Source organism: Gallinula chloropus (assembly GCF_964237585.1).
Source record: "Gallinula chloropus genome assembly, chromosome: 1".
NCBI lineage: Eukaryota > Metazoa > Chordata > Aves > Gruiformes > Rallidae > Gallinula > Gallinula chloropus.
The window spans coordinates 20,312,360-20,330,342 of record NC_140085.1 but is presented as its reverse complement, the minus strand read 5'-3'; the positions used below and the strand labels follow the sequence as shown (position 1 = coordinate 20,330,342).

The 17,983-nt window shown below is 44.0% G+C and overlaps 1 protein-coding gene across 1 annotated transcript; it reads left to right on the top strand.

Moving 5' to 3' along the window:
• Nucleotides 1-1,281: 1,281 nt before the first annotated feature.
• Nucleotides 1,282-17,333, top strand: LOC311205181 (cytokine receptor common subunit beta-like; the record flags this gene model as incomplete). Its single annotated transcript, XM_084279494.1, has 14 exons — nucleotides 1,282-1,317; nucleotides 3,391-3,529; nucleotides 5,495-5,624; nucleotides 7,652-7,818; nucleotides 8,139-8,287; nucleotides 8,660-8,831; nucleotides 8,928-9,060; nucleotides 9,163-9,323; nucleotides 10,219-10,364; nucleotides 10,472-10,646; nucleotides 12,493-12,583; nucleotides 12,844-12,913; nucleotides 14,621-14,724; nucleotides 15,019-17,333. 14 exons carry the CDS (start codon nucleotides 1,282-1,284, stop codon nucleotides 16,214-16,216), a joined length of 2,871 nt encoding a protein of 956 aa, XP_084135620.1. The 3' UTR covers nucleotides 16,217-17,333.
• Nucleotides 17,334-17,983: the final 650 nt, after the last annotated feature.

The following is a 17,983-nucleotide window of genomic DNA, read 5'->3' as shown; positions in this document are numbered from 1 at the left end:
GGTCTTCTGGGAAACAAGACAGCTCTTTTCTAAGGGTGGGGGAAAAACATAAGTGAACTTGCTGGCCTCTGAAAACAAGAACAGAATTCCTTTCTGTCTTTTTACTTTAGTGCAAAGGAGATTCTGCCCATCCAGCAAAATCAAATATTCCCCTCCTTGTCTGCATGTTTTATATGCACACCTCCTGGTAGTCCCAATGACTTGTAATTTCACAGAATGGTTTGCGTTGGAAGGGACCTTAAATATCATCCAGACACCCTCCAGTAGATCATGTTGCCCAAAACCCCATCTGACTTGGATTTGAACACTGCCAGGGAGGGGCATCCACAGCTTCTCTGGGCAACCTGTGCCAGTGTCTCACCACCCTCACAGTTGAGATTTTTTTCCTTATGTCTAATCTAAATCTACATCTCTTTTAGTTTAAACCCATTCCCTCCTGTCCTATCACTGCACTCCCTGATAAAGAGCCCCTGCCCAGCTTTCCTGAAGGCCCCCTTTAAGTACTGGAAGGCTGCAATAACATCTCCCCAGAACCTTTTCCAGGCTGAAAAAACCCAACTCTCTCAGCCTGTCTTCGTAGCAGAGGTGCTCCAGCCCTCTGATCATCTTTGTGGCCTCCTCTGGACTGACTTCCACAGTTCAATGTCTCTTGTATTGGGGACCCCAGAGCTGAAGTGGGGGTCTCCCAGACACCACTTTGCAGAGCTCCAAGTGGGGTCTCACGAGACCAGAGTAGAAGCACAGAATCACCTCTTTTGGCCTGCTGGTCAGGCTTCTTTTCATGCATCCCAAGATATGGCTGGTTTTATGGGCTGCAAGTATGCATTGCTGACTCATGTTGAGATTCTCATCTGCCAACACTCTCAAGTCCTTCTCCTGAGGGCTGCTCGCAATTTATTCCTCACCCAGTCTTTAGTTGTGCTTGGGATTTCCCTGACCTATGTATAGGACCTTCCACTTGACCTTATTGAACTTTCTGAGGTTCACACAGGCCCTCTGGATGGCATCCCTTCCCCCCAGCATGTTGACTGCACCACACAGCTTGGTGTCATCAGTGAACCTGCTGAGGGTGCACTCGATCCCAGTGTCCATGCTGCTGACAAAGACATTAAATAGTGCCAGTTCCAAACCAACCCCTGAGGACCTCCACTTGTCACTGATCTCCATGTGGACATTGAGCCATTGACAACAACTCTTACAGTGGAAATATCCAGCCAATTCCTTATCCACTGAGTGTTCCACCTGCCAATTCCATGTCTCTCCAATTTAGACAAGGATATCATGTGGGACACTGTCAAATGCTTTGCACCAGTCCAGGTAAATGATGTCAGTCACTTTCCCCTTATTGACCAATGCTGTAATACCATCATAGAAAGCCACTGGGTTTATCAACCATGACTTGCCCTTAGCGAAGCCATGCTGGCTGCCACCAATCACTTCCTCAGATTTCCTCATATACTTTCATGCCCCTCCCACTCTGCACATTTCCTTTCTCCAGAGTATATGGGTTTTTTAGCTTGTACATTAATGTAGTCCTTGTGAGAGCCAAACTGTGCTAACTATGGCTTTGGTCAGTACTACAGGGACTTAGAGAAGGTGTAGTAGCAGTGCAGGTCAAACACTGGCAGTTATATTCTGTATCTGGGGACTCAGTCCCCTGTAGTTTACACTGAGACTGCAGACCTGAGTGTGTTTTTCCCTTATTGCTACCTAACTTCCCTATAGATCTTATTAATGAAGGCTGCTGGGCTAAGGCTTAAAGCTGGATTTAAAGCAGTGTGGCTGCCTTGGATGTAGGATAACATCACACCGACTCTTCTTACCAGTTTTCTTTGGTTTCCTCTATGTACTATAATACTTACAATTTATTATTAATTGTTGAAAACAGTAAAACTTACTTTTTAAAATGACTTAAATGGTTACAGGGATAAAGGTAATTATTTTCCCTATCCCTCCAATATATATATATAGAAAATAAGTACAGAATGATGCTTTAGAGATGGTCTAACTTAGGATAAGCAAGAAATAGCACTGAAGTAAAAACCAGAGAATTGATAGCTGTTCTCACTTCTGCTACAGTCAATCCTTTTTTTGCTTTTTTCTTACTTTTGGTGTTTGGGTTTTGTTTTGTTTTGTTTTCTGAAATACATTAGTCCCACAATCTGGTAATTGTTAATAGGCAATGACAAACTTCCTTCCCCTCCTGTTTAACAGTCACATCTAAGCGCGTGCTTTTGGGGGGCTAAAATAGGAAGTGCAGACTTCCTATTTTACAGGCAATTACACAGGCTTTCCTTGAAAGGGTGTGATCTGCTGCTTTGAAAGTGGAATTTGAGGCACACAGCAGCTATCTTAAATACTTACTTGTCAAGAAAACCCTGTGGTCGATTTCTACCTTCTGTCTCCAGCTCGAGGTGAGTATGGTTTTGCTGGTTCTACACCAGAGGATTCTGATACCATAGAGGGAGGCTGGACAGGGAGAGTTACCTCTCAAGTTGAATCATCTGCATCACAGAGAGCTCTGGGTTCAGGTAAGGGAACAGCTTCCTTTCTGGGGAAAGCAAGAGAGTTTGCTTTCATACAAGGGGCTTGTAAGTCATTAAGAGATTGCTTCGCTGTAATGATTATTCAAGGCCTCAGCCAGCTGTTTCTGATGTAAACAGGTGACATTCAGGAATCTGAAAGTCAATAGGATTTTAAAGGAGTTTTTTCCATGCTGACTTAAAATAGAAAAGAGTCTCAGCTCTGTAATATATTTGAGCAGGTGAGTTTGAGAGAGCAATGAGAGATGGCCAAAACGACTTGAATTCCAGTATTGAACAACATGGTCCATGGTCTTTGGATGACTCAATCTACTCTCAAATATGAACAATCACAAATAAATAAATAATAAATGTAAAAATAGTTTCTTTAGTCTTATTTCTACAATTGAAGCTTGTTTGGTGAGCAGCTGGAAAAGTAACAGAGAAATCTTCAAGTGAATGAATATGGAAATTCAACCCCCAGAGCTATGTGGTTTGAGATTGTATTTTTAAGGGAAGGTAAAAAACCAGACCACCACTGTGGTTCATGAGAAAGGCTTTGAGCATAAAGAGAAGAAGGAAGAATGAATTTGAAGGCTGAATGCTTTTCACAGATTAGAATTGTTTCTTACTGCTATTCATCTGAGGGAATCTCTGCACTTCCTTGGAAGTGTGCATTTACTTTACTTCTTGTTTACTCATATTACTCAATAAGATGACATGGATTTTATCCCATAATAAACTTCTACTTGGTAGAAGTTCTTTTCTGAATGTCACTGCAGCACAAAGCCTGAAGAAGTTCCCTAATTCAGTTTTACTTCTCTTTATGTGAAATGAAAACAAGAACCTCCACTATAGGCAGAGCTAGAGATCCAGTGTATCCAGCAGCAAGATCATTTCTTCAGAATTAGGATCCAGCTTGTGCACAAAGGACAGCATGAACATGAGAAAGCTTTTCATCTTTTTGCTGGATCTGCATTTGGCCCTCAGTGTCCAAGACATTCGAGGTGAGTTTCAAAAATTTGTATTCTATTTTATCCTTCCATTCTTACCTTTCTTTTTGTATCTGTTTCCTTTCAGCTAATGCTCTTCCTCATTTTCTGCTTGCTTTTCTGCCTCCTTCTGCCACCATCTTCTGTGTTGCAGGAGAACAGACATCTTGATCAAAATCAGTGTGTAGAAGAAATGTGCAGACAAATCAGTTCTGTGTTGGAATGGACAGGTGAAATACTGGACAAATGGATGAGATGAACAAGCTGACTAGTTAATGAGTGAAGGGAAAGGAATAGGCCTTGGAAACAAAGGAAAATGACAGTCTGTGTGATTCAGATCATAGCATATGGGGTAGAGACAAGTGGACAGACACAAGATGGGTGTGTGTGGCAGGGCTACCAACAGTAACATCCAGATCACCTGATTTTCTTTTTATGGAATTGCTGACAGATAAAGAGACCATCTGTCACAGCCACTGCTTGTGTTTCTGAGTTTAATATTTTTCCTCTTCTGATGCAATGAGAGCTTCTTTCTTTCAAGTGATACCTTGGCTAGAATTATGTGCCTTTCAGACACAAAGATCTCACTTCACTGTTGTTACTTTGTGGTGGTTTAGGCCTGGCTGGAGATGAGACACCCAGCAAAGTCACTCTATCACTCCCCTTTTCAGTTGGACAGGGGAGAAAATACATATTGAGAGGCTTGGGAGTCAAGATAAGGACAGGGAGAGATCATCCCACAATCAACATCATGGGCAAAACAGACTCAACACAGTGAAGGAAAGAAAACTCTCTAATTTATTATACTACATACACAGTGAAACCAGAGTCAGATAATGAGAAACACAACCAGATCTTAAAGCACCTTTCCCCACCCCTCCTTTCTTTGCAGACTTCACTTTAGTCATGATTTCCCCCATTGTGGCACAGGGAGGGGCAGGAACTAGGAAAATAGGGGCTTTGGTCAGTTCCCCACAAGCTGGTTTCCTTCTTGGGCGGGGGGGAGGGAGGGGGGCATTCATTCCACACCCTCTCCCTGCTGCACCATGGGGTCCCACCCATGTAAGACAGTCCTCCACAAACTTCTCCAACGTGATCCCTTTCCCACAGGGCTTTATCTCTTCATCAGGTGCCCCATCATGGATCACTGCCAATGGTGGGGCAGTGAATCACAGTGTCTCTCAGTCCCAGTCCCCCACGGGGTCACCAGACTCCCCCCCGCAAACCTGCTCCGGTGCAAATCTCTCCCTTGCTCATCTCTGTGTCTCTGCCTCTCTCCATGGGCTGCAAGTGCTGGCACGGGCTTGCTCCAACATGGGTCACAGCATCTCCTATATGTTTCTACCTGCTCCAGCATGGAGCCTCTCCACAAGCTGCAGGTGGGGTCTCAGCCTTTTCCATGGGCTGCGGGGACACACCTGCTCCACCATGGGTTTCTCCATGGGCTGCAGGGGCATCATTCTCTCCAGCACCTGGGGCACCTCCTCCCCGCCCTCACCAGCCTTGGTGTCTGCACAGCTCGTGGCATCTTCTCACTCCCTTCTCCAGTGGCAAAATGCAGTTGCCTGCAGGGTTTTTTTCCTGTATGTGATTCACAGAGGCGCTGTGACCATCGCCAATTGGCTTGGCCTTGGTCAGCAGCAACTCTGGCCTTGAATTGACAGATGTTTATTTTCTGGAGCCTGCAGAGAGCTTCTAGCTGCTGCTTGCAGCAGCCATTTCTGCAGCCCCCCCTTTCTCCACCAGAACCCAGCTACGCAAAACTGTGACATACTTGTAGCTTGGTTTGGGCACTTGTGTGTTGTCACAAGTTGGCCACAAGTCTACATATTTTCACCAAGAGTCATTTTGTTGTGCCATGAGGAAAGTACTCCTATCAGTGCCTTCCCCATCCTCCTGGAAAAAATCACTGTCCCTCCTGATCTCCTCATTATTTACATTTGTAATCATTGCATTTTTTTTTCTGAATTCCATTCTCAGAGAGTATCCCTATGAAGAGCTTGAGCTGCTACAATGACTACAACTCACAAGTGACCTGCACATGGATGGAGCATTCAGAGGCTCATGCCCTTGTTGGTATGACTCTTTACCAAAGCGATAGTATTGCAGTGTAAGTACCTGAAATGTACTGTGCTGGATAAAATCCCAAAGGGAAATTTTCCAAAGGGAAACTTGTAATCCCAGGGACCAGCAGTCAGGTTCTCAGAAAGCATGGCCACCTCTTTCTGTCATTGGGTTAAAGTTGTGTCTGCTTCTGAGGCCCCTTCTAGGAAGAGAGAAATTAATAGGGTATGCTAGTGAAGTTATTTTTGTTGCCTTTACAATTATTTTCCCATAATTTTGTTGTGGGATCATAGATAAGAAATAAGATGGGGCATATAGGATGATTTTAGTGGGGTGGAGAAGATGATGTCAGAATAAGTGTGAGCCTGAGTGTTGTTTATGAACCTAAAAGGGAAGAGACATTCCCCTGTTACGTACCCATTTAGGACCATCACTGAGCATATGGTTTTGATCGCTTCTGAGAAACACGTATAGACTGTGTGTTTGTGAGGTAGAGAACACTGGTAAGTTCATCTGTGCTATCACTTTTCCTCACAGAGATACTGGTCTGGGTATCACAGTATCTCTCTGTTACTTCTGTTTCCTTATGAAAAGGGAACAGAATCACAAGATTGGATCAATTGTGAGGACAGATAGGGAGGAATAGTCAAGGGAAAGAGACAAAGATGGAAGATATAGATGGAAAGCTGAGAAGAAAATTAAATAGAGTCTGGGGAAGGGAAGGAAAGGGAAGGGAAGGGAAAGGAAGGGAAGAAAAAGACTTCACACTATTTTATTGTAGAGAAGAGAGAAATATTAGACCTAAATGTGACTGAAATCAGTGAAAGGTCTTGGGAACAAAAGCTTGAAGCTAATACATATGGGAAAATATATAAAACTATTTGGGCCTTTGGAGGATTTTCTGGAACGTTGTCACATGATGGAGTGTGCGGATCACACAGGAAACACGACTGAAGTGAACTGATCTGTCAACTCAGTATTTAGTGTAGACAGTCATACAGTTGAAATAAAAATTCCCAGTGACTAAACAAGGTCAGCTTATAGGTGAAGAATAGCTGACTAAATCCCAAACTGTAAGGTAATGCTGGTGAGTAGATAGAAATAACTTCAGGACTTAACAACCCACCCTTGGGCTGACTCTTTTGTTTAAGGGTATGCACATGTACCGTCAGCCTCACCCATATACTTCATGAATATCCCTGGTTTCCTTGCTAATACCCAACTTTTAAAAATAGCAACAGTGCTGTATTATGCTTGCTGACATAAAGTTGGCTAGGAGACTTCATCCTATCCTGGAAAACAGTATTTGGCCTTAGATATTCACAATTTACTCTTTTTCATCTGGGCTGGAGCAATATAATATACTGGGCATGAAGCCATAAGCACAAACAAAAGTCCAGAGGGTACAAAAAAAGGCAACACATCTCTCCAACAGTTCAGGCTACAGCAAGCACAAAAAGCTTTTCCTCCCCTGTCTAGTTTAAAATATTGTTTCTAATTTTCATGATGCTCCTTGGCTTGGAAAAAGGCTATCTAAAAGGATGATTAACATTCTAGATGAAATCTTTAATAAATACGTAAGGCCCCTTGCCAGAACAGAACTAGGAAGGATAAAAAAGTGCAGTTTGGTTGGAGAAACTTTTTCCTGTCTTCCTGGGACTGCAAAATGAATGTCTTCAAGAAGGTAAGGATCAACAGAAACTTTACTGCCTTTCACTCTGAGTAAAAGGTGCATTTCCATGACATTATTTTTCACTATACTATTTCTCACATTAAAAAAATGAGATTATATAAAGTTAGACTAAAACCTGACAAAAATAAACTGGTATCAAAGCATAAAGTCCTGCTGCACAACTTTGAAATGGGAAGGCATTTGAGAAAAATCCTTGTGTTAAAAATGTTTGTCATATTTGCTGTTGCAAAACAGAGCTAGTAGGTACAATGAGAAGAAGATATAAGCACCTGAGTAAATTATGACAACAGAACAGGATGGAATTAGTTTCAGGCATGCACTTTTGCATTAGCTACAGGTCTACAAATCAGATCTTTATAGATCATTTTTTCTATACACAGGGACAACAGAGAGATGTTTTGCACGAACCAGACAGAAAACGGCTCCCATATCCACTGGGTTTGTCACAACACTACAAACAATTTAGGAATGGGGGTAGAATATATTTACAGCTTCAAGCCTAACAAGATGCTTCAAGCAGAACTGGGAGTTGATCTTTTCAAAAATGGTAAGGATTAACTGCAGATTCTTATTTTCAAGTGAATATTATGGTTATTTGAGAATATGTTTGCCATTCATTCAGGAAGATAATTCTCTTTCCATTGTGAAAACTGTCAGAGAGTTCCACATTGAGAGGATGGGGCATGGAAGAGAGAGGGCAAGTTTATGGGAGCAACTGAACCTGGAAGGGGAACTCAAGCAGGAGCTACTTGGTGTAGCAGTAATAAGATACTCTGGAAATGAGAATGCTTACCTAGGCGTTTTCATCCCTGCTTTATGTCCCTGTCGTCACTACCTCCTCTCATGGGTTGTACCTTTGCTTTCCAGTTCAGACCCTCCCACCTCAAAACCTCTCAGCCAGCTTGATGGGATCAGAAACCATCTCGCTGACCTGGAAAGCAGCTGATGGAAGCCAAGTGCTGGGCAATGCACTGGACTATGAAGTCACTTACAAGCGGGACTGGGAGTCCTGGGAGGTAAGAGCGGAGATGCCGTGCTGCCCTGGTTCAGGCTCACCCTCTTGGGCCATTGGGAGTCTCTGGTAAATGTTGTGCAACTAAATGGCCTTTCCATTCATTCTTGGGCACTCTGAGGAAATGCAACAAGTGTTGTTTCAGTTCAGGAGGAAGGGGCTGTCTCTCTGCTTGCAAGCGACTTGCCCATGAAATGCCATTTGTCCTGGACTGAAAGCAAAGATCTGTTCTTCACTGCAAAAAGCCCTGCACTTGGTTTTGAGTGGGAATTGATTTTGCTCAAATCCCTCTCAAATGGAATTAAAGCCCGTTCCAACAGGAGCCTGTGGCTTCATTCCCTCCCTTTCTGCTCTCTCTCCTTACTCCTGACAACAGAAAGCTGTCTCGCTCTTGGTCTCCAACAATACACATCACAACCTGAGCTGTAAGGACCTTGTCCCAGGGAGCAGCTACGTTGCCCGTGTGCGAGCCAGACCAGGGCAGGCCAGCGGCTTCTCTGGGCAGTACAGCAAGTGGAGCATGGAGGTGTCATGGCAGACCCCTGAAGGTAGCGTGGGATGGAGCGGGGCAGGGCAGAGGCGGAAGCGCTGGCTGAGAAGCCAGACCTTTCCTGTCACTTAGCTTGCTCTCTTCTTCTCTGAAGGTGGCCTCGATCCTAGGAACCTTCGCTGCCTCTTCAATGGTGCAGACCGTCTGACGTGCAGCTGGGAAGTGAAGAAAGCAATCACCACCTCTGTCCTCTTTGGCTTGTTCTTCAGGGCCCCTTCTGCATCAGTGTATGTGCTTTGCCCATGGCAGCATGTCTGCAGCTCTGCTGTGGAGTTTCTGCTCTGTCCCATTCCTTCTGACCTCTGCACAACTTCTTTTTCTCCCCTCAGAGAAGAGGAGTGCTCTCCTGTGCTTGAGGAGGCTTTGCCCCACATCCCATATGTGCTCCAGAGCTGTGAGATCCCTCTTAGCAACCCCAGCAGTCAGAGCTGGTACAATGTGTCTGTCCGGGCCAAGACAGAGGTGAAAATTGTTGAAAGCTACAAGAACAGTGAGTTGCTGTGTTGTTTCTTGCTTCTCCTTGTTGTTTCTTGGACAGAGGCCTGGCTGTGCCAGTGGGGCTGAGGGGAGCAGTGGTGAGGAAAAGTGTGTGGGAAGAGGAAGAGACCAGAACTGATGTCAAAAGGAACTGAACACCATGTAAGGTCAGAGGTCTGGGAGAGGTGGCTTGTAGGTGTGGAGGTCCTCAGTGCTACTTAGTACTGTGAGGAAGGCGGCAGCAGTGGAAACTGCCATGAAGAGTTCCATTTTGTGACCTGAGTTTCTTGCTAAGCAATTGTCACCCAGCTGACTTGTCTGTGATTGACCTCCATGAGTGTCCTAGGTGACAGGGATCTGTGGTGAGGAGTGTCTGTGGGAAATGTGTCACGTTGTGATGTGTCAAGAAGCCACTGGAGCTCTTGTGGGTTTGCACAGTGGTCCCTGGAGCACTGAAGGAGGTAGGACTGCTTTGCTGAGTAAGGTGTGTATGGTGGATCATCTCTGCCTGTGTCTGTCTGGAGGCACTGGTGCTACTTTTCACAGGAGAGCTCCTGCAGTGGGTGAGAACAGCAGTAGTAGCTCCAAGACAGACAAAAATCCCTGGAAATGTGGTGGACCCGTAGAGATGGTTCACATAGCACTTCACTGTGTTTCTGTATGCAGAGAGTACTGTCAGTATGGATAATGGATGATGTCAGTATGGATATGGATTTTCTGTTAGTTCATGGTATACTGGTTTATTGTATTTGACTGGAAAATGAAGATGCAGGGAACAACAAAGTGTTAAAAAGCTGAGACTTCCTACATGGCATAAACCAACCTTGCCTTCAGTCTCTGGAAACCACTCACAATGGGGAAAGGGGCTGCTGGATCAGTATGTTGATAAGTACTGTGATGTGTTCCAGTTAAGGTGCTGCCACCTACAAATGTGTCAGTAATACTGACAGAGAACCAGGAGTATGAACTGAGGTGGATAAAACACACTTTGGGATATAACTTCATAAAACAGAGATACCAATTTGAGTACTGGAAAAACAACCAATACGAAGAGGTAAGTAAGTCTTAGAAAGTGCAGGATGTCTGGGATTTCTCTTTGCTGGGCAATCGGGAAAGACGGTTCCTCTCACTTGGTCCTTTTTTCTTCCTTCTTCTCCCCAGACTTCTCAGACATTAGATATCATCAATGATGAGCCTCCCTTCATCCTCACCCTGCAGATGTTGGCATCATCTACTGAATACAGGGGGAAAATGCGTGCAAGGGTGAATACACCTCTGGATTACGAGGGGCCTTGGAGTGAATGGAGTGAGGAGTTCGCATGGAAGACTGAGAATGGTACTTTTTCATGAAGACTACTATAAGGTGTACACTCTTAATGGCTGAAATGCCATGTAGTGGTGTAAGACAGTAGGCCCCTCCGTGGCCCTGTCTCTTCAGGATTGTACAGAGTAAGGCAGACCTGAGATGCTTGAAGACTTGCCCATAATTCATGGTGGACTTAAGTACCTAATAATCTTTTTATTAGCATTCAATGTTTAATCTGATGTCAGTAAAAAGCAAGAAAATATTTATGCAGGAAATGAAAAATTCCTTCAGCCATGTTTGGTCTGTTCCACTGTGGAGGTGTGGTGGTTTGACCTTGGCTGGAGGACAGATGCCCACCAAAGTGGCTCTATCACTCTCCTTTTCAGTTCAACAGGGGTGAAAATATATATTAATTGTATATATAAATATTATAATATAAAATATTAGTTGTGCACCAGCTTTTTCACAGTAAGGGTGTCAGAGCACTGGGACAGGCTGCCCAGGGAGGTTGTGGAGTCTTCTCTGGAGTTATTAAAGACCCATCTGGATGCCTACCTGTATGATCTGTCCTAGGGAACCTGGTCTGGCACTCGATGATCCTTTCTCGATGGGTCCTTTCCACCCCTACAATTATGTGAACGTGTGAATCCATGAATATTGAGAGGCTTAGGAGTCAAGATAAGGACAGGGTGAGATCATTCCACATTAGTGTCACAAGCAGAACAGACTCAACATGGAATTACAAAAAAAAAAGTATCTAATTTATTACACTACACACACAGAAACCAGAATTGAATATTGAGAAGTACAACCAAATCTTAAAACACCTCACCCTACCCTTCCCTTCTTTGTGGGCTCAACTTTATTAATTATTTCTCTCCCTCCTCCCCCCTCTCTGGGTGTCACAGGAGAAGACAGGTATGGGGGTTTCAGTCAGTTCCTCACAAATTGTTTTCCTTCTTAGCCAGGAAGGGGGAGGGGTCATTCCTCACACTGTTTCCCTGCCCCAGCATGGTGTCCCACCCATGGGAGACAGTCGTCCACAAACGTCTCCAATGTGAGTCCTTTCCAATGGGGCTTCAGCTCTTCACCAACTGCCCCACTGTGGGTCAATTCTATGAGGACCAGTCTCCCAGCCCCAGACTACTAGCCTCGTCCCCTGTGGAGTCACAAGTCTCCCCAGCTCTGGCATGGGCATCTCTCTCTCCAAGGGCTGCAGGTCCTGCCAGGAGCTTGCTCCAACACAGGTCACTATGTGACATATAGTGTCTTCTATATGTCTCCACCCACTCCAGCACGGGGCCTCTCCATGAGCTGCAGGTGGGATCTCTGCTTCCCATCATCTTCTATGGGCTGCAGGGGTGAACAAGCTGCTTCACCGTGGTCTTCTCCATAGGCTGCCGGGGAATCTTCCTCTCTGGTGCCTGCAGCACCTCCTCCCCACCCTTCTTCACTGACCTTGGTGTCTGCAAAGTTTCCAACATCTTCTTGCTCCCTTCTCTGGTGGCAAAAAGCAGCGACTTGTGGTTTTTACCTCTTCAATATAATTGAAGTGGTGATATGACTGTTGCTGATGGGCTCGGCCTTGGTCAGTGATTGGTCCAGCCTTGACTCAGATGGTGTTTACTCTGTGGGGCCTAGGGGAAGCTTCTGGCTGCTTCTTGCAGAAGCCACCCCTGCAGCCCTCTGTCCACCACCAGAACCTTGCCATGGAAAACCATAACAGGAGGGCATCCCAACAGCTTGAAGACCTTATGATCCTATCCCTTGCCATACCTCCCATATTTCTCTGATCCGCTTGCATGAAGACTGACCAGAGGGAAAAGCCTGCAGCCACTCTGCAGGGGGATGCCTATTTCTCTCTTCTTTGTTTCAGTTCCGTCAACAGTGGTTCTGCCAGTGGTGCTGTCAGCCCTCATCATCCCTTTGCTCATCGTTATGTATTGCAGCTACAAGTGTTTCCTCAGGTAGGCTTGCACTGCCACTAGATTTAGCAGTGTGAGGGTGGCATCAAGACTGAGCGCGGTGCTGCTTGTCTCCCGTGAGAGATGGAGCCTTGGTGTGCAGCAGGCAGCCTTGTGCACATCTGTGCAAGGGTGATCATTGGGCTTTGGTGGTGCCTGTCTGTGCAGAGCATCCCAGCATTGAGGCTGCAGTCTTTTCTGTTTGCAGCCATGTTGTGAAGCAAACCTTGAAAGCTCTGTTGTTGTTGTTGTTGTTCTTGCAGGAAGAAGAAAATGTGGGAGGAAAAGATTCCAAACCCCAGGAAGAGTCTCCTGATCCAGAGCTACAAGGTGGTAAGAGGGAACTGTACCTTAAAGAGTTCCCTATTTCTCTATTTTTCTGGGACTTCCAGTAATTGCCCATTGTCCCCTGTGGTGCTGGAAAATAGTAGACACTGCACAAAACAGCAGCTTTGATGGCTCTTGTGGTAGGATCCTGTGGCATTTCTTTGAGCTTTTTAAGGGAGCAGCTACTCTTCCATATGGTATGTAAGATTAGGAGAGAATGTATTAATAGAATAGAATAGAATAGAATAGAATAGAATAGAATAGAATAGAATAGAATAGAATAGAATAGAATAGAACAGAACAGTTGCTTTGGAAGCGACCTACAATGATCATTTCACCCAACTGCCTGACCAAAAGTTACAACATGCTATTAAGGGAATTTTCCAAATATATCAACCATCTCTCTAGGAAGCCTGTTCCAGGTTTTGACCACCCTCTCAGTAAAGAAATGACTCATAATACCCAGTCTAAACTGCCCCCGGTGCAGCTTTGAACCTTTCCTATGCACCCTATTACTGAATATCCAGGAGAAGAAATCAGCTCCTCCATCTCTGCTTCCCCTCCCCAGGAAGATGTAGAGAGCAGTGAGGTTGTCCCTCAGCCTCTTTTTCTCCAAACTAGAAAACTGAAAGTCCTTAGGTGCTGCTCACAGGACATTTCTTCCACCTAGGACATTTCCATAGGACATTTCTTTCACCAGCTTGTTGCCCTCCTCTGGATGCATTCAAGTACATAAAAATTCTTAAATTGTGGGGTCCAGAACTGCATACAGTACTCAACAATGGTGAGACAAAACCATTGCTAAATGCAGTGGGGTAATAACAGCTTTTGACTGGCGGCTTTTACTATGTTTGATGCATCCCAGGATGGGCATCCCAAGGTCTATCAGTGTCAGTAAAGACAGAGGTAAAAAATGCATTAATGCCTCTGCTTTTTCTTCATCCCTATTAGTCAGGTGACCATCACCAACAAATGCTGGTCTAATGTTTTCTTTAGACCTCCTCTGATACAACATTGGCGAGCTTCAACTCTAATTGAGCTTTGGCCTTTCACATCCTCTCCCTACATACACAAGCCACAATCTTCCTTTGAAGCCTGCCCTTGATTCTAGAGGTCATACAATTTATTTTTCCCATTGAGCTCCAGAAGGAGCTGTACCATGTTCAGCCAAGCAGGTTGTCTCCTCACTTCCTTGACTTACAACACACTGTAATTGCTTCTAAAAGATTCTTAAAAACTGACTTTGTGGATTCCCAAGACCTCAAAAGCAGATTCCCAGGGAATACTGCCAGGTGGCTCCCGAAGTAGCATAAATTTTGCTTTCTTGAAATCTGGGGTAGCAATTCTTCTGTTCTTTTTTCTCATTACTCAGAAAATTTTAAACTCAATCATTTCATGATCACTGTGGCCAAGACAGCCACCTACCGTCACATCTCTCGTATCCTTCTCTATTCACATACAGCAAGTCTAGGAGACAAGCCTTCCTAGTTGTCTGACTGCATACTTGTAGTTAGGTCAGTGGTAAGGCAATACAAGTTTGAAGTAACTGGCTTCTGGAGAACACCTTCTAGCCATCTTAGTGAAGTTGCATCCCTATTGCCAGATGCTGTAGGTTTTCCTATTTGTTTTCTTTGTCTGTGAGGAATGTATTGTTCTTAATCCTACTGACAGTGAGACACTGATCTTTAGCCATGTCTCCTTTTTAATTTTCAGAAAGTACAGTTAGGAAACTGGTCAAGCGGCAGCCAGCTGGACTTCAACAAATACAGTCTTTCAGAGAAGATGGAGCAGGCTAGCTTCCTTCAAATTGTGCACAAGTAAGTGAACAACACTTTATAGAGATACCATGGATGATAGTTTCAAAGAGCTCCCTAAGTCATGGCAGGATTTCATCAAATGTTCTGCCATTAAAAAGCCATTAAAAAACCTATACAAGTGGTTTTTGAGGATGGGATACAATTTTTTTGCTACCTAGATTAGCCTGCTTATCCAAAAAAGATTTTTTCTAACCCTATGTATAGCTATATGTGTTTTCAACTAAGGCTACCTTAGATTTAATGTTTATCCCAATAATATCTCTCATGAGCAACTTTTAACTTTTTCATATTCAGGGAGTCGAAGACTTTGGCAGAATCCCCTGAAGGTCAGGAAAAAAAGTCAGATCTTTCCCATGTTGCACTGGACCTACAGAACTCATACCATGCTTTAAATGAGGCAGAGCATGCCCCAGTTGCCTGCTCAAGTCAGTCTGCTGGTGATTCCTTTCCTGTTTCAAGGAGAAACAGTGCTGATGCAAATATTGCTTCCCAGACAGCAACCCCTTGCTTTGCTTTCAATGGTCCATACTTGTACAGCCCAACAATGTCCTCCCAGCCTGATATGCGTCAGGCCCTGCAAGTGGACCCAGTGCGAGTCCGTGAGAAATCAGGTTCTCTTCAGTATGTGACTCTCCCAAAGGAAGACTGTTCTCAGGCTCCGCAGAGGCAAGAACAGCCTGGAGCAGGTCCTGCACAGCCCTCCCTGCTCCCCAACCAGAAGGAAACAACACAGCACCTCAACAAGGAGAAAGAAGTCTCAGAAACCCCACCAGCCTGTGGGGAGGGTATGAACATCAGAACTGAGGAGCACAAGTCTCCAAAGGCTCTTAGCTGTATCACACCTCCTCAGCAGTGCCCCTTGGAGTACATCACCACAGCCAGCCTGTTACTGCCATCAGCCAGTGACTCCAGCTCTCCACCACTTGTCACTGCTGAGGAGTTGCCTTGTGATGCACAGGAGCCCCAGCCCGCTCTCAGCCACCACTCTTGCCATGAGTTTTCTCCTGGGAAAACTGGTGTCATGGTCCCAGTTGCAGGTCAAGCACCAACCTCTTCTGAATTGCACCTGGATACATTTGGAGATTATCTTACTGTCCCTTTAGGTCTCCATGAACATTCAGAACCCACAAAGATTTCTTTGCCTGTCTTACAGAAGGGCAACGATCTTCCTAGAAAGCAGCCTTTGTCAGAGGGTAATTTGGTGGTGTTAAACCCTGACAGCACTGAGCCAGTTTTCCTTTGCCAGGTTGGTGACTATTGCTTCCACAGCCTAAAAACCAATGTGAAAATGGATACTAATCAGGAAGACCACCAAGTCAAGAAACTGCCTGAAGGCAAGATAACACCTGAGAAGCCTTTATCTGATGATGAATCCATCACTGGCAAGAAAAAGGATGTATCAAAAATGCAAGCTATTCAGCTTTTCAAAAACTTGAAATCAGATGATTACTTTTCCTGGCAGCAATCTTTAAGGATCACAGAAATCTGTTAAATGGGCAAATATTAATGAATGCCAAAGCTCCAAGTAACTGAAAAAGGTTGCAACTATCTTATGAAAATGAAACCTCAAACCTAGGAACAAATAAGCTCCAATACCCTTTTCCAGTTTCCAGTCCAGTCTTGAAAGCCTTGAAGTAGCTCAATATCCTTCTCAATGGCCTTCCCAGGATTGGCATGAAAGGTTATCCAAATATTGCCCGTTGCTGATTTTCAAACTTTTGGGTTATCCACAATGAACAGTTTAGCCTCTTCACAATCCTGTGGCAGACCACAGTCATCTTTCAATAATACCAGATTGTCTGAGGCAAAATTTGTGGCAGGACATTTCAAATTGATAGCATGAAATGCTATTAGAAGAAGACAGGCTTGGAAACCTAGGAAAGAGAACAGGTATTTTTAAGAGCAACTTTGTTGAACTTTGGTGTGTGTGTGAAATAGGTCTGAGTCACCAAGGAGCTTTCCTTTCTCTACTTTTCCACTGCTGGCATGATATAGGTATTGTCTAAGATGAAAAAAACCCAGTTATAGAAGGACAAATTAAAAAAATGAGAAAAATTTGTTGAAATCCAGGAAAACTTTCTTATGTCGAGGTGCAGTGCATCGCAGTGTATTCTAAGAGTAAGAAGGAGACATTACTGGGATACATAAAGCAAGCTGTAGAAATCTGTGGGGAAGAAGATGAGTAACTGAAAGAAAATCCAAGGACTCCTAAGATGCAGTGAGAGAAAGGAGTAGGGCAGGTAACAGAAAATGACATGCAAAAAAGGTTGTGAAGGTGCACAAGCCTGTATTATCTGCTGGGGTTTTTCTATTTCTAAGTTTTAAAGTACAATATTATTTTCTTTGAAGTTCATTGGCTGTTTATGTATCATATAGTTAACTATGTACTTTAATATGGTTTTTTTTCTGAGTAATAAACTGCATTTAGAAAGAGGAGACATTTTTTCCCAGTTCTGCTGTAAAGAAAGTGGCGCAAGGTAAGAGGATTTGTTCAGAGCTGCCACTCTGATCAGTAAAAGGCTTTGGTTTCAGACCTGAAGGTGGGCTTGCATAAAAAAAAAATTCTTTTTTCAAATATAAAATTTGTACTAATAAAAAATTTATTCCTACGAATCTTTCTTTTCATATGTTATTAGCATTGTGGCTACAATAACATTGCTGTTAGCTCATATCATCAGGCCTCACAAAATTCTATAGGTTCAACTATGTCTTCTGTGAGGTAGGATGTTTTCTCCTGACTTTGCTATATTATTTGACAGAGATAATGAGAAGGAGTTTTGTGTTTGTGCCAGCTGATTCCTCCTGCTGGGTTAATGGGACAGTGCTGATTCAGAAATTGCAGTGAAATGCATTGGTGTTTTTTCAGAATTCAAACCCTTGTAAGTACCATTTTAAATCTGAAAGGTATGCCAGGTGGGTTTGGTGTTCTTGACAGCAAAAAGCGTGCAGTTGCAGCCTCTGATAGAGAGTATTCACAAACACTTTAGGGGATTTTCAATTTAGTCCTTTTCTAATCAATGGATTTATTTTGTTAGTCTCTTCCTTGGCCTTCTATTAGTAACACAGTTTTCTTCCAGGCTGTTGATTGTGCTCTATCTGGGCATGTACTTGTGGCAGTTTCATCCTGGCTGGAGGCCAGATACCCACAAAAGTCTCTCTATCACTCCCCTTTCCAGCTGGACAAGGGAGAAAATATATATTGAGAGGCTTAGAAGTTGAGATAAGGACAGGAGAGATCATCCTGTAATCAACGACACAG